At 50.6% G+C, this 15,843-nt stretch overlaps 1 protein-coding gene across 17 annotated transcripts in view; it reads left to right on the top strand.

Annotated features, from left to right (window-relative positions):
* BCAS3 (BCAS3 microtubule associated cell migration factor) overlaps positions 1-14,047 on the top strand; it is a 726,008-nt gene extending 711,961 nt beyond the window's left edge. For 8 of the 17 annotated variants that reach the window (XM_077165016.1, XM_077165012.1, XM_077165014.1 and 5 more), the window contains 2 exons: positions 780-845; positions 13,216-14,047. In XM_077165016.1, the coding sequence (XP_077021131.1) occupies positions 780-845; positions 13,216-13,364 (215 nt within the window). In that variant the 3' untranslated portion in view covers positions 13,365-14,047. Of the gene's footprint in view, positions 1-779; positions 846-9,756; positions 9,848-13,215 lie in introns of all 17 variants that reach the window. The other 9 variants (XM_077165019.1, XM_077165015.1, XM_077165029.1 and 6 more) reach the window with 4 other exon arrangements.
* The last annotated feature ends 1,796 nt before the right edge of the window (positions 14,048-15,843 follow it).

Here is a 15,843-nt window from a genome sequence, read left to right as displayed (position 1 = left end):
CTACTGGCATGTTCGCATCATCCCCAGGCTCCAGTTGGCCAGGACAGACTTGCCATCTCCACTTTGATGTGTGTGACTGTTTTGGTGCTGGCCTTGGGGGTGGGTTGGGAAAACATGGGCTAAGCCTGCCAGGACCCAGCCTCCATCCAGGCATGTGCTGGTTCCTTGGAAAGTTTGGAGCTTCTCTGGTTTCATATTTTATTCATCCCCAAGCCACTGAGAGCTGACTATGAGCGTACAGTTAATGCATTTGAGCAAGTCTCCGTGATCCTTCCCTAAGCAGTTCTGCTCTGCCAAGTAGCTCTGAACTTCAGGCCTAATTTCTAAATCCATGGAACCTGAAAGGAGGAAGAAAACCTGAGGGGCTATCCAGATGATGGCTTAACTTCCACATCCTTCTCTACCCCAGCTTCTGTGCAGCAGGTAGGACTGGGGAAGGAGGAATAGAGGGAAGGATAATACCAGTTTAGGCTAGTAAGAAACATGCAAAACCCTAGATGTACTGTGCCTTTGAGCAGATTCTGGAGGAACAGACCATGGACACCCCCTAGACCACTCAGTGGGCAAATCAGATTTTGATACCTAATCACTCACCTTTTTTTTAACATGGGCAGGCACCGGCAATTGAACCCAGGTCTCCAGCATGGCAGGCAAGAACTCTGCCAGTGAGCCACCATGCCCTGTCCTAATCACTCACTTTTATCTCAGCTCTTGCTGCTTACTTTCTTGAAGGTCCATTTTGTGATCCTCTTAAAAGAAATATTTTATTTTCAATACAGACACAGTCCTTGATGTAGCAGTAAAAAACATCACCCCTGAGAGACACATGGCTGTGAAGTGTTTTGGTATGTAATTTCCTGTCTTTGCCTACAGGAAAGGCTTTGTCTCACCACTCTGTTTGTCCCTCTAGGGGTTTCCTCCTTACCCTCTGGTGCTTGCTTTCAAAAAGCATTGGGATGAGGGCAAAAGATCAGTTTAGACAGGAGGTACTTTTTGGGTAGGACTGGTTTGGGATGGGGAGCAGTTGATGTCCTTCACCCAACAAGAGTGTCTTTGAAAATGCCACTCCCTGCCCCCACTTTTAAGATGGAAGTCAAATTTTCAGATTCTGCTGTGCAGAGCAGAGAGGTCACTAGGCTCTAATGCATTTACCATTGACTGCCCCTCTTGTAGTGCGTCTATTAGTGAGTAATTTGATTTGTACCTATTCATTTGCAGTCCCTGCAGGAGCCTGGAGCTGGCCCCTAGTATAATTGGTGCTGTCTCTATTTTTACATCATTAGATTAGCCCCGACTCCTGGCCACTTGTTGTCTGCGCTTGTCTGTCCATTTATACTACCTAATGTAACGCAAAATTCATTACTGATCACATTACTTTCAACTCTGAAGCCAGTCTTGTGATAAACATTTGGTTAACCCCTTCCCACCCATGGGAGGGTTGACAGGACAAATGCACTTCCACTCGACAGGCAAATCAATATCTTAATACACCAAAGTGGAATTGCATTTCTAGATTTGTTATTTCTCCTGGAGGAGCAAATGGAAAGGCTCGTCTGAGCTAGCAGAATTGAATAATGAATTGAGCCCCGGCACCAGCAGCCAGTCTGTGAACAGGGCACAAAGGCAAACCCAGCATCAGCCCTGCCTTTTTCATCTGCATAGAGGACACCAGAGCAATTAATTGAGCGTTGTGATTCTCTCCCAGGCAGTCTGTGGATTCAAGAGCACAGTCTGGGACCCCAAAGGGGGCCCTGGCCACAATGCCATTCCCTGTGCTAAGGCTTAGCCTAGGACAACTGGAGCAAGAACTGGGACCATTTCCTTAAAACCTTATTCACTTATGTAAAGGTTACCAGTGGACCTGGCACTAATTGCCACCATAAAGTACAATTAAATCTATTACCTACAAACTAAAGTTTATCATTTTGGAAATATACACATTCCTGTTGAGAGCCAGGCCAGTGACACTGGGGTTGGTTGATTGTGTATGCCTGTATATGCCTGTTCTCCTGATGAACCTTCCTTGACAGACAAATTACGCATGCGCCTATAAGCGTGTTTGGGAGCAGCATGGGAGCTGGCCAGGGGTCTCAAAGGGACTTCAGCAAGCTCTTTTTGATCAGTAGATTCTCCTGTACCCCCACCCCAGCCATCACCTTCCCATCCCCCATTCGTCTCTGTGTAGCATCCACATTGCTATAAGTCATTAATGTGCAGGACTGTTTGTTTCAAAAGGAAAAATAACCCCACTTATTAAGAAACTCTCATAAAGCCTGTACCACAATGATTAGAAAAATAGGCATGGAGGAAGTAGAATGGAACCCATTATCATGAAAGTCATAAATCCCTGAGTAAAAAGAAACCATAAACTGAAGATACTCATTTGGGAAGGGAAGCTGGGAAAAGCAGCCCCGTCAAAGGGATATTAACCTGAATGTGGAGACATCCTGAACAGGAGGAAAGGTGCTGAAGCTTCAGATTAATGGGTGTCCCTTCTATTGAGCAGGTCACCCTCCCTTTCCCAGAGGGCTGCACCTTGACTCCTACTATCCATTAACATGTTTAGGGCCCAGACAGGCCAAAAATGACGAGCAATCCTGTGAGACCTAGAGGTCTTTAGGATTCCTTGAGAGAACTCAGGTGTCACACTTGGTCTTCTCCATTAGAGTGATATCCCTCAATTCCTCCAATATCCCTCCTTCCTATGTATGTGGTAGAGGGAGAGTGGAGTGGGAGGGAGGGATGCCCTCCTTGCAGTAATCCCGAGGTTGCAACGTGAGAGAGCTGAGAGGGGCAGGAAGTATTGGCTCTCTCTACCCTGACTGTAAGAAGCTCCACTTCACACAGATGCCTGTAACACGGTCAGGCCAGAGTATGTGAGGTTCAAGGGAGGACTCCTCATCCCAAAGACTCCAGAATCAGAACTCTCAAGTGCTTCCTATTGTGAGGAGATATGAAGAAGAGATCCCCTGGATTTTAGAAAGCACCCTGTATTTAGGCAGTAGAGGGAGGGACACTGTGTCTCTGAGGTTAACCTGGGTATAGCAGCTATCTCCTTGGGGTTGGGAAAGACCCTTTCCAGAGGAGAAGAGGCACTAAGCTCCCCATCCCCAACCCCAACCCCAACCAACCAACCCACAGTGCACTAACTTGCTCAGCCTGCAAGCCTGCTGCTCTGGCCTCAGCTGCTAATCCTCTCAGGTGGGTAATCAGAACAGTGTGTGTGTGTGTATGTGTAGGGGGCGGCATTTCTGTGTGTCCCTCATTGTCCCAACTCCTTAAGCTCCAGAAAACAGATAAGAAAACAGTTCTTTGCCTTTGCAGAATGGAACAGGTCAGTGGCAGGGAGGAGAATGGGTTGGGGAGGAGAGTGGGTTGCCCAATCGAATGAGAGACTGTGATTTCTTAATCTTGATGGAAAGAGGGGAAAGCCACATCTTACCAAACTCTTCCGCTGCATTGTAGAGAATTTAATTATGTTTGGACATTTGAATGAGAACCAGATGTGGCTCTGGCCCATCAGGCCGGCAGCATTCAAGGAGCCATGTCTCTCCTGTGGTTTGCAGGTCCCTGTGTTATCCTTAGCTCTGGAGATAGCTCAGAAAGACCCCTGCCTGGGAGCTTAGGCGAGGTCTCCTGAACTGTGTGACTGGACTTGAGGAGACCAGCTGACCCAGGGCAGCAGCCAGGCACCTGGTTCAGAGGGAGGGTTTCCAAGCCCCGTCTTCTCCCCAGAGCAATGTGGAGTGAGTATGTTTTACAGGGCCTGAGACAACTCCCCAGCCCCCATTTGCATCCATGCCCACATGCCAACTCACACACATGCACACAAAGAAGTCCAGGATCCTCGGCCTGCTTAAGACACTGGCTATGGCAAAGCTTATTTTCTAACCAGGATATCATTACAATGATATTAGTCCCTTCCTTACATGTATGTAGTCCATGTTCTGCTTCTCAAAGCCCCTTCTTTTCTCACTAGAGCCTTACACACTCAGTGAGGTCACTAGAGCAGATCCTCCTGTCCTGGTCAACAGATGATGCAGTCTCTTAATTAGGTGCTGGGCCCAGGACATTCGGCATGTCTATGACAGAGCTGGGGCTAGAGCATATCCTCAGCTCCCAATGGCAGCACTCCTTTCTTCTCACCATCCATTGGGAGTTTGAGCTCAAGGCTTCTCCTACATCTGGCTGATTTTAAGCATGGCTTCAGCCAAACTTATAAAATACCTCCAAACCAGGAAAACATGAACCAGGTCAGCTCACCCTTTTCTGTCCCCAAGTTTAATATGTTGTGACAGGATGATGTACTCTGCCTTGATCAAGATTTAAAGTCATGCCAATATAGTGGAAGGGTCACTGGATATGGGATACCAGTCCAAGTAGACTGGATGGGTGATTCTTCTCTTCTCTCCTTTGAAACTAAGACTCAGGAAGGCTTGGGTAATGTGGGTTTCCTGAGTATGGAGTATAGCACCCTGTCTGGTTAGAATATTTTCCTGCCTAGGTGTAGTGCCAGGCACTACAGGAGGGACCTTGGAAAAGTCTCCAGCCCCCAGCCACTCCAACAGACCCTCAGGTTCAGACCTTCCATCATCGCGCATCAGCAGTTTATGAAGAGAAACTTGGGGTTGGGCTGTAAGTTGCTCTGCCTGAGAATCAAATGCTCTGTCCCCCCATCCCCACCCCACCCCCCAGTTGGTTCCAGCTGGTATAGGCCAGATGCAGAGACAGGCCCTAATGAGCATAGGGCAAGACTGTGAGAGGTCCAGGGCCCCTCTTGAGCCCTTCTTTTCTCCTACCTCACCCCTTTGGTCCATCCTTCATTCTGTAGTCACCATTTCCTCCCCTTCTCTTGGTTACTTTTATCCTTCCTTCCCCAACATTCCAGTATTCCTGTCATCACAGTCCAAGCCCTACTGAGCCCAACAAAGATTTGTGGATCTGACCTACCTCTAGCCTCTACTTAATGTTATTTATGCCACACTAGCCTACCGTCATGAATGGGCTGTCCAGTGGCCTGGGAACATTCCCTTTCCTCTTTGGCTACTGAATGAAAGAGGAAGAAAGACAGTTTTTCTGGGTGGAGGCTAAAGCACAGAGAGTGTCCTCTGATTGCCTGACTCACAGTCTCCTTGGCCATCATTCCTTTCCAGATTTTGGCCACAACTTTTACATTCTAGGGGCCAGTTGACACCCAGGAGGGTCTGAAGTCTCCCCTAAGCCTCAGGTCTTTCCTCAAACCCCACCAAGGCTATTAGGCACCTGTGCATGGCTCCAGTGGCCAAGGGAAACAGTTCCAGATATCCTATGAGCATATGAGCACCAGAGATTTACATGGTTATAGCTGAGCAGCTGAGATGGGCAGGCCATTTGGTGCTGGCCTCAGTCTACTACACCTGTGTCACAGTAGCCAGAGGCACTGGGGACAAGAATTGGGTAAGAGAGAAATAAAACACATCCATGGGAACCTTTGGGTTCAAAGAGATTCCAGTTAGGAAGAAAGGTGCTTGCTTGCAACAGCCTGCACCAGGCAAGCTGATGGCAAGAGACTGTGTGCAAGGTATATCAACAGAAGTGGGTAACATTGGTCTGCCAGGGGCCTATGCTCAAGGATGGGCATGAAGCTTAGATACAAACAAGTCATGATTAGCCCAAACCAGAGCAACAGGAGACTTTTTGTTCTCAGCCCCTGAGCTTTGAGAAAGCTGCCTTCCCTGCCTTCCTCAAGCATGCCTCAGAAGAGGACACAAACCCCTGGTGGAGAAAAAAAGGGACTCTTTCCTTGGTCTCCCCTATCCTAGGCTTTGTCCTCTCAAGACTTCACTGCCAGGGGACAAAGAGACTCTCTGATCTGTTAGCCAAAGATATCTTTGCCAGCTCTGAACTGTGAGGAAGGTGCCTGAGGGTGAGAGAAGAGCCTGATAATTGAGGGAGAAGCTTGGAGAGGAAAGGAAAGGGAAAAGGCAAGGATAGCCAGACAGTCAGGAAGGTGTGTCTGAGTGTGGCCTCCCAGTAGGCTCCCTCCTTTAACGGCTGCATTTTTAACCTCCTAAAAAGTGCCCTGGAGGCTGAGGCTGGCTCTAACTCAGAGGGTAGTCTCTGACGGGGTTGCCAAGGTTTTCTAGAGGCAATCTCAACAAACTCCATCTCTGACCCACTGAACAGACCTCTGCTTCCCCTAGTTATGTCCTGGAGGAGAGAATGGTAGCTTCCAGGCCCAGGACTGATAGAAGACTAGCAGCCCCTGGCCATGTTTGCCATACCCACCTCCTAGTTACCATCTGAGCTAATCTCTCTAGGTCCCAGCACCAGGAAGCTGCCAGCCCTGCTCAGCCCCTCAGCAAGGTGTTCAAGCCTCCCCACCGCCTTAGCCACTCTCTCCCCCAGCCCCAGGTTGCATAACTCCCAGGCTCTGTTGCTTGGGGCAGACCACATTTGGATCACTTTACTGAACTTACACCAGTCCTGTGGCCTCTTGGTCCCATATATCATATCAGGGGAAGATGCTGGAAATCCATAACCTCTTAGAAGATTCTCCCACCCACCACCACCCCTGCATTACTCTCTCCTGTCCAGAAACCTCCTAGCAGAAGGGATTGAAACTCTTTCTGTTTTGTTGCAAATGTTTTCTGAGCCAGTATTGAGCAAAATAAGGCAGTTTGGCCAGCTGCTGTGTGCTGTGTGGCCACCCACTCCCTGGGGTACCACTGAGCCCAACCCAGACTGGGGCCTTAATCACAGCCCCTGCTAATATGGGAGAACTGGGAGGTTGATACAGGAGGGAAAAATCGATGCATGTCAACAGAGTTGGAAATTTATTTTCCAGCTTGAAAGAGGGTATTTGTAAAGAGGCAAGGAGAGAAATGAAAAGCTGTAAACATATCTGCCATCTTCTTCCCTGGGCCATTTCTTGATTAAAAAGAAAGAATCTTTCCCAACAACAGTGGAAGCCAAGCTGGTGGGGGTCTGCATAGCAGAGACACCTGTTAGGGAGAGAAGACACAGAGAGACCCCAATGTGCTCTGGATAATCACAATTACCATTACAATCGTTAAAATAGCTCACATTGAGTAGATGCTTTAAGCATTTTGTGATATACTCTATATGCGTTATTTTATTTAATCCTTGCAACCACACAATGAAATAGACATTGTCATCACCACATTTGGGAAACTGAGGCACAGAGATGTTGAGAAACTTGCCAAGTCTCACAGGTACATACCAGAACCTGTACACTTACAACTGCCATCAACTGCTTCCATCAGTCTAGGCAGATGCTGCCCCTCCTCCCTTCTCAGGCCATCTGAGCCTCTAGCTGGGGGAAGCGTTCTCCCCTCTTACTGCCGGAAGTGGGTGGAGCTGTGGGTGCAGGGTAAACCTGACCCTGAGGTCTAATCTTACTCCCACCAGGCAGCTTGGGTGGTTAGTTTGAGACCAGGGTGTGTGGCTGCAGCCAGGGCCCAATAAAAATACACTGCTAATCCCTTTAATGAACAGCACTGTGAGGCTCTACATGGACAGAACAGAGCTGACTGGAATCTCTGGAAGCCAGAGGGGCCGCGCAGTAGCCTGCCCCTTTTGTCGTAAAGGGAGGTACTGGGACTGTCTGGAGACTGAAGCAGGGATCCCAGGCATAGTCTCTCCAAATGCACAACACATACACAGCACTGTACTCCCTGACCCCTCGCAGGTCCCAGAAACAGGTCCCTGAGCTGTGAGCTCTCCACAATGCCCCCACCTACCAGAAGCCAAAGGGGCTTCCCTCAGGTGCCCTGATTGGCTAGATGTACCCACACTGTCTGCCTGGAAGAGACTAGAGAACACCAAGCCCAAAGTAAGACTTCACCTCTGACCCTCTGCATAGGTCCTCCACCCACCAGGTCTTCACCAGCTCTCCCAAAGTCCCATGAGGTCCTGTATCCTCAGTGTTTCGGCCCATCCCTAGGGAATGAGCAAACCAGAGGCCAGGTGGTTTAGTAAAGTGACTAATGTGTGAAAAGAGGCCTCAGCAGGCTACAGCTGGGTAATTCACTGTGACAGCTCAAAGATCATGAGGCTCAGAACCCCCTCCTCAGATGGAGAAGCCCTTCCCTCTGTGCCCAGGGGAAAGGCCACAGAGAGATGTGGAAATAACGGACTCCTCATGCCCTGCTCCCTGTATGCCATCTCTGGTGCCAGGAGAGGTGCCATGGGAGAGGGTGTCCTCTTCCTGCCCCCATTCTCTGTCTCCCTCCAGGCAGAGCCCTGCCTTGTTCTGCTCTTCAGCACCCACCCACAGCTCCACGAAGGTAGTCTCCACTGCTCATGCCTTTGCACAGGGACAGTGGGGTTCCACTATGGGATGAGGTACAGAGTTACAGTGAAGGGAGTGATAGAGAGTCCCCCCTCCTTCTACACAGCCCAGCCTGGGAGCGGGACAAGGCATGTGAGCAGCCATGCTCATGGCTGAAAGTGACCTCGTCCCTGTTTCTCTCTTGGCATGCACTCCCAGGGACCCAGGATTCCTCCTACCCCACGGGGTGGGCCTACCTCTCTCTACCCCCCCAACACTATGACTTTTGACAGGCCTCATAGGGAGAAGGGCAATGTGAAGGCTGAGTTTTCTTGTTTCTTCACTTATTTCATGAGAGTTGAGGCTCTCCTCTTTTCGTTGCTCATTAGTCCATGGTGTCACAATCCCCTAAGGGGTTGCCCGTGGCAGAGACGGTCAGCTGTGTGTAGCAGGTCCATTTCTCAATAAGGGCAAACAGGGAACAGAGGGACACAGCCAGCGCCAGGCAGCTGGGGGCCCATCGTCACGGTGCCTGCGGTGTTGGCATCTTGCTCCCATGGCCTGTACAGCACCAGTTCTCTCTCAGGTGGACTGCACTCCCCAGAGCTAGTGGCTTCTTACTCTTCCTTGGTTCCACTATCCGCAGAATGGGAAGACTAACGCCTCCCTTCCAGGGACACAACGTCCCTGGAGGATATGAGGTCAGAATAAGGTTAACTGATGTTGGAGTCTGGCCATTTCTCTGAGTGCTACTCCTTTTCATCCTCCCACCGTACTTCGATGCCTGAAGAACAGCCTCTTTTAGAGCTAACGTTCCTCTACACCCCATCCCCCACCAGAGTCTGCATATGCCTACTAAAATGGAAGGCTGCTGCTGGGGACGTTTTCCTAGTTCCTAGCCACAGAGCCCCCAGCTCTCTCTCCTGCAGCCCTGGCAGTTTTCTGGTGGCCTTTCCCACAAGTCCACCTCAGCTGCAGGATTGCTTTTGCCCAGATCTCAGGATCTTGGGAGTAGGGGAGAAGGGCAGCAGCCTCAACCTGGGCTGTCAGTCACAGGCTACCCAGTCAAACAGTCAGAGGAGCCCCTGAAAACTGTGCGGCCTGTCCTCTTTCCTGTCCCAGCAACCCACCTGCATGGGGCCTTGTCTGGCACTGCATGGGCCATAGGACCCTCCCCTCTTCCCAAAGCTGTTCTTCATGCTCAATGTGTGGCTACCCTTTCCCCACCCCAGGGGCTGAAGGGGTTCTTGGCTCTATCACAACAGTTCTATCTCTGGGGCCCCCAAGACTGGTTGGTCCCCACTCCCTACACATGCATGTCACTGTCCTTGACTGCAGTACTCAGCTGCAAGCTTATCCTTCTCCCAGTGTGACACCCCACACCTCCTTACACCCTCTCCACCTGCTTGCAGAGATCAGTATACTTCTCAATTGTTGTCCATATCTTTTCCAAAAAGATTCCTCAATGCTTTTCTTTTCAAAAGGGAAAAAAAAAGGAAAAAAAAAACAATGCCAACAGCCCAGCGTCCGTGAGCAACCCAACAGTAACAAAGCATGCGTTCGGGATGGAGGAAGGTAAGGCCACCCATTTCCATTCGCAGCTTGCTGCTAGGGCTGGGCAGCCGGGATGACTTGAGGGGAGCCCGTGTGTACCTCTTTTTCCACTTCCACTTCACACACACACTCAGTTTTCTGTTTTCAATGGGAAGAGGAGAAAACGAGTTTGACAGAAGGCCTGTTGAAAGTATGCAGGAGACTGTCCCAGAATCAGCCAGGTCCCTGCTTCTTTTACTATGAGTCCATGCTAAGAATAACCCCCCACCTCCCCTTACCACATCATGCATTCATTCATTCAATAAATTTTTTCTGAGCATTGATTATATTCTGGGCCCTATTGCCACCAGAAGTACAGGGGTGAATAAAGGACAGAACCTGCCCCCAAGGAGCCCTCCATCTATTCGAGGGACACACCTGTGAGCAAGTGTGTCAGAGAGCCTATGGTAGGTGTCAACGTGGAGCACAGTGAGACCTGGAGGACAGGACAGGCTCACAGAGCAGCTTTGGAACTGTGGAAGGACCAAGGGAACCTGTGATGGGCTTTGCAGTCAGAGGGAGTTGCGTGAGCACAGGAAAGAGGCCTAAAGCAACCCAGAGAGGTCCAAAAAGGTCCAAAAAGTATACAAGTTCATTACTTTGGTTCCTCAGATACAGTAATGGGTTAACGTTTGAGAGGTGGGATCTGGGAGGGACAGATCATGGAAGCTGTTTTGTCCTACTCTGTAGTTTAGACCTTATCCTGAGGGCTGATAGGTGTCATTAAAAGCAGAGGAAAGGTAAGATGAGGTTTGTGCTGTAGACAGACCACTCTGGCTGTGGTATGGGGGATGGGCTGGGAGAGAGGAGCTGGAGGTCATGGGGCAGTATCGAGGTAGGCGTGCAGGCCTAATCAGGGCAGTGGCAGTGGAGATGGAGAGGAGGGAAAGGCTGGGCAGGTGTACAGGAGATGAATTCAGCAGAGCCGTGGTTACCTCAGGATGTGGGGACAAAGGATGAGCCTGCCCACTTCCATCTTACCCCACACTTAATTAGGTAAGAGGAAACATGAGCAAGGCAGCTCAGGTTGTCCCTGACCCCCAAAGCAGCCAGTTCATCTCGTAAACCCCCTTGACGACTAGCCCTGCAATGTCACATGATGGAACAGAGTGTGTCCACTCAGGCTCGCGTGGTGGGGGGCCTCGAGTGTTGCTGTGGGCCTGCACCATGGGATGTGAATGCCATGCTTGGTCCTGGGCTCTGGTTTCCTTCAGTTCTTTGGCATTATGGACATGTCAGCATTTTGTATCAAAATGGTTTAGGCCTGCCCCTCAGTTCTGGTAAAAGGCCCACCTTCTCCATACTAGTGGGCTCTTCTGCTCCTTCATCTGGGGCTTTCTTCTTTGGGTCTGGTGTCCAGGATCTAAGGAAGCCCCTGCTTTTCTTGCTACTGCCTGTGTTCACCACTCCTGCCCTCTTGGCCCTGCTGTGAGCGCCCCCTAGTGCTGGGACTGCATTGCATGAAGGCAAGGGCCTCTGAACCAAGCTGGGGTCTCAGGCATCTCCCAAAACGCCTCTGCTTGCTTGTGGGCGGGATGGCAGCTTTCTTGGAGTCTGAAACTTCCATACAGAAATTCCAGGGTCTACTCTTTACTTTCCCATCATCTATCTTGGCACAATGGCTTGTGTCCCCAAATTAGTGAGACTGAAATGAGCAGGGAAGAGATCCCACTCAGCAGCCACCTCCCTTGTTTTCTGTTCATATCCAGATAATGTGATTGATTCAGGGTTGGACCCCAAGGGGCACTGTCTCTTGGAGATCTGGGACCATAGCCAGGCCCTTGGCCTGTGTGCACAGCCTCCCTTCTCCCCTGTCCCTAGTCTCCTGAAATTCTGGTATCCTAGTGCACCCTTTTAACCTGGGCTCAGACCCCAGACATGGCTGATAAATCCTAAGGGCCCCTTGGGCCTGGTTCCAGGTGCCTTCCTGAGGCTCTGAAAGAGGGTAACACAGACTCTTCCCCCACACCCCAGCTTCATGTTGTGGCTGCTGCTACTGCTACTAGGCAGCCTCAGGTCTTTGGGGCAGACTGCAGGGAGAGTAGGCACCGGGGGTGAGTTCCTGGCTAGTGATGGTCAGCGCAGGGGCAAAGGCTGTGGCCTGTTCCCTGATCAAAGCCAGCTGTGCTGCATGTGTATGGAGGCAGGGGGCTTGGAAGCCGGTGCAGACAGAAGATAAAGGTCTCAAACTAGACCACATAAGCGCAGACTTGCTGTTTCAAATGACTGCTTTGAGGTCTTGTGCTGTTGAGGGTGAACAGGCAAGACCCCGCTCAGTCATAGGCAGGTGTACTTTGGAGAAGGAGAGGCCACAGGTCACCACATCTTGGCTTGAGGCAGACTTCCTGAGACTGCCCAGGGACGTGTCTTAGATCCCACTATGAGGGACTGAAAGGTAATATGAACTGGCCATCTTCAAAGAGCTAAGAAGGCATTCCTTCTTCCCTGCATCCAGCAAGCAAGGAAATCTCTGTCCAACCTCTTACCCTACTACCTTGTCTTGGGTCAAGAGATGGTGGGGCAGTTAAGATAACCCACAGCTGAATGAGATGGAGCAAGTTGCTGTAACCAAAATGGCTGCATGGATGTGCAGAGGCCAGACAAGGGAAGAGGAGGGAGTGGGAGTCTCCCTAGCTGCCTCCCTCTGCCTGCCTACTTTTCAGGAACTCTAAGAATGTACATTCTGAGGGCCTCCAGGAGACCAGGGTGTAAGGGCGGGGGTCACTCCAGGTATGCAGTGATCCTCTCTCCATTGAAGTAGCCCTCCCCTCAAACCAGGCCTCCCCTTCTGCAGAGAAACAGGACACCTTCCAGGTGATGTCAAAGGTGGGCTAAAGCCTGAGTAGCAGGCAGAGTATGTGGATGAGAACAAGTACAAGCATGTGAGTGGCTAAGCCTGGGGTGGAAGCTCTGGGGCAGGCAGGGCAGGGAGGAGAAAGAGGGATAGATCAGGCAGGGAGGCTGCAGTCCTCGTGCCCTGGTTTCTCCCTGCCTGCCTGACCAGTAGATCCAGGACAGGAGCTACTGAGTGTGAGTGCAGGTGTGGACACATGTATAGCAAGCAGTATTGCCCAGCTAAGTCAGCTGGGCAGCCATATTTCTGGCCTAAACAGGTTTGCTGCAAAGACTCATCTAAAACTTGAGCTCTCTCTTCCCCTGGCCAAACCTCCCTGTGACCTGAGCAGCCTCCCAGCCCATCTGGGAGCAGATGGGGTCCCTTCCCACTCTGCCCTCAGAAGGATGTCCTTAGCCCCAGATTCGTGCCTCAAGGCAGGTAGCCTGGCCCAGGGTGTGTGACAACCCATCAGACCCCACACTAACCAGGCCTGACTCTACCCCCTGTCTTGCAGAACTTCAACGAGAGGGAAGCATCGAGACTCTGAGTAACAGCTCAGGTTCCACCAGCGGCAGCATCCCAAGAAACTTTGATGGCTACCGATCTCCGCTCCCCACCAATGAGAGCCAGCCCCTCAGCCTCTTCCCTACCGGCTTCCCATAGGTACCAGCAATCTGCTTCTGACTGGCCAGCCCACTCACCTGCTGGAGGGAGGGGGAAGATAACCCCCTTCAGTCCTACCCTTCAGTCTCTGCTCCTCTTTCATCAATCACCCTTCCTAAGCTTAGTGACAACAGCCATCCACCTGACCTGGATCAAGAAGAGACCCTTCTCCAAAGCATCTCAATGCACTCTGACCTCTGCCGCACCCACCAGTGAGGCTGTAGTCTCAGGAGACTGCAGAAGCTCAGTCCTTCTCCTCCGTTTGCACATGATGTTCTGCATTGGATCCGCTTTTGTATTTTTCAAACATACCCACAGGGGGCCTGGGAACAGTGCCCAGATCTTGGGGCCTGGGTGGGGAGAGGGTGGATGGTCAAGCTGGGCATTTTGATCATGAGCAGGACAACCTCAGCCCCAGCCCACTTCTGGCTGTGACACATTCTGCCCCCACCTTCCCTTGGTCACCACCCTCCTGACACGGGGTGAACTAAGGCCCAGAGTATTAGAGAAGGAAGAAGGAGAATCCTCCCCTTCTTTCCCGTTCAACTCATGGGAAGAATTTGTCTTATCTTTAAGCCCTTTTACCCTGGCCCTGTGCTGTACAGTGACGGAACCCGTGGTTACTGAGGCCCTGTCAAAACGTGCACGTCTTGTCTAATAAATCACGCTGCAATTGGTGTCCATTCCTGAGTTGTTGGGGTCAGGGTCCTCTTCAGCGGCCACGAGCAGTCCTGTGGACCTGACCATTATGCCCCTGTTCCCGACCCCCTCCCCAGTGTGTACAGAGGGAGGCGTCAGTGGGGAGGGAGGGTTGGGAAAGATAATTTTTTTTTCTTTCCCTCTTTCTCCGGAACTCTTTTTTTTTTTTTAATTTAGTTTTTATTATCAAACCAAAAAAACATAAAAACATGAACATTATTAATATACAAATGTTCCATGCATGGTATATAATCAATGGGTCACAATATCATCACATAGTAGTTGATTCATCTCCATGATCATTTTTTAGAACATTTGCATCACTCCAGGAAAAGAAATAAAAAGAAATAACTCATACATACCATACCCCTTGCCCCTCCCTCTCATTGACCACTAGTATTTCCATCTACTCAGTATATTTTAACCTTTGTTCCCTCTATTTTTGGGGAAAGGAGAATTTTTGCTCCGGAATTTGGATGGGCCCTGATTTAAGCCCTTTCTCCAAGCTCCTTGCCTACTGACAGAGCCAGTAGGTTCTAGGGGCACCACAGACTTGGACTGTCTCTGGATGGGGCTGTCAGGGCCATTCAAGTCCTTGATATACTGATGGGTTGCTGTGGAAAGGAGAGTTTGACAAAGTTTCTGGCCTTATTTTTGGAGCACCTCTTTTCTTTTCAAACACAGAAGATAGGGGTTCATGTGAAAATGGGTCTCTTATGAAACCCAGCTAGAACCTTGAGTGAGAACTTCCTGTTTTTGTTTTCCCCTCCTCCCAATTCTAGACTTAGAGCAAATGGCAACAAGGATACAGAAGACGGGGGAGAAAAAGATGTGTTGAGCAGGAAGGAGACTAATGCTAGCTATCCCTGCCCCTTCCCAGATTCAGACTTCCCAGAGACCCCAGGAGACCTTGGATGATTGAAGGAAACGCACTGAGCCAGGTGTGGTTTCTAGTAGAGTTCAATGTTAACAGCTGTAGAGGAGTTGAGTTCACAGACAAGCAGTTCTTTCCATCCAGCAGTCCATCTGAAGCTGAAACAGCTCCTGGACCCTCTGCCCCCTTCACATATGCCCTATCCCATATCCCGCACCTGAAAAAAAGGATGAAATCTTCATTTCCTTTCGCCAGATCAGTTAGGCACATTGGGCAAATGGAGACTTCAGTCACACTGAGTAGATGGCTGGGTAGATGGACCTGCAATAGGGGCAACTTAAGCCAGTCCCTCCTTCTTGGAGTGAGAAAACACATGCTGGAATGAGGTATGCTGGGAACAAAAGGAGGCCCGGGCACAACCAGTTGGCACTGCTGGAGGATCAGCAGCTTTTCCTCATTTCAGCTGAATTGGAGACATTGGTGTGCCTGACCCAGCCCCACCCCCAGCCAGAGCAGTGTTTCAACCAAAGGGAAATAGGGAGGAGGGTGCCACCAGGCTGCCGGTGTGTGTGCTGCCCATGGCCTGGCTCCCTAGGGATGGGTCTAGAGGCTCTAGCAAGGGTGAGCCCCTCTGAACCCAACTTACGGCATGTGGACAGGCAAAGGTCTTGCTGCCAGGAGCTCTCTCCAACCACCAAAGGAAGTGGCAGGCAGCTTAGAGTCAGAAATCCTGCCTGGCCCAGCCCTTTCCCTCCAGGGGGGCAAAACAGCTGTGGCCTCCTCCAGTCAGGGAAAGTGGTGGGTGTAGGGCTGGACTTGCTAGCTGAGCTTGCAGGACAATCTGGTTATTCATCTGTTTGCAGCCAGAGCAACTCTTTGAGTATGTGAGGGAAGGAGGAAGATAAG

This window comes from Tamandua tetradactyla, chromosome 6, assembly GCF_023851605.1.
Source record: "Tamandua tetradactyla isolate mTamTet1 chromosome 6, mTamTet1.pri, whole genome shotgun sequence".
Classification (NCBI taxonomy): domain Eukaryota; kingdom Metazoa; phylum Chordata; class Mammalia; order Pilosa; family Myrmecophagidae; genus Tamandua; species Tamandua tetradactyla.
Note: the sequence above shows the minus strand (reverse complement) of the source record. Positions and strands in the feature narration are given on the sequence as shown.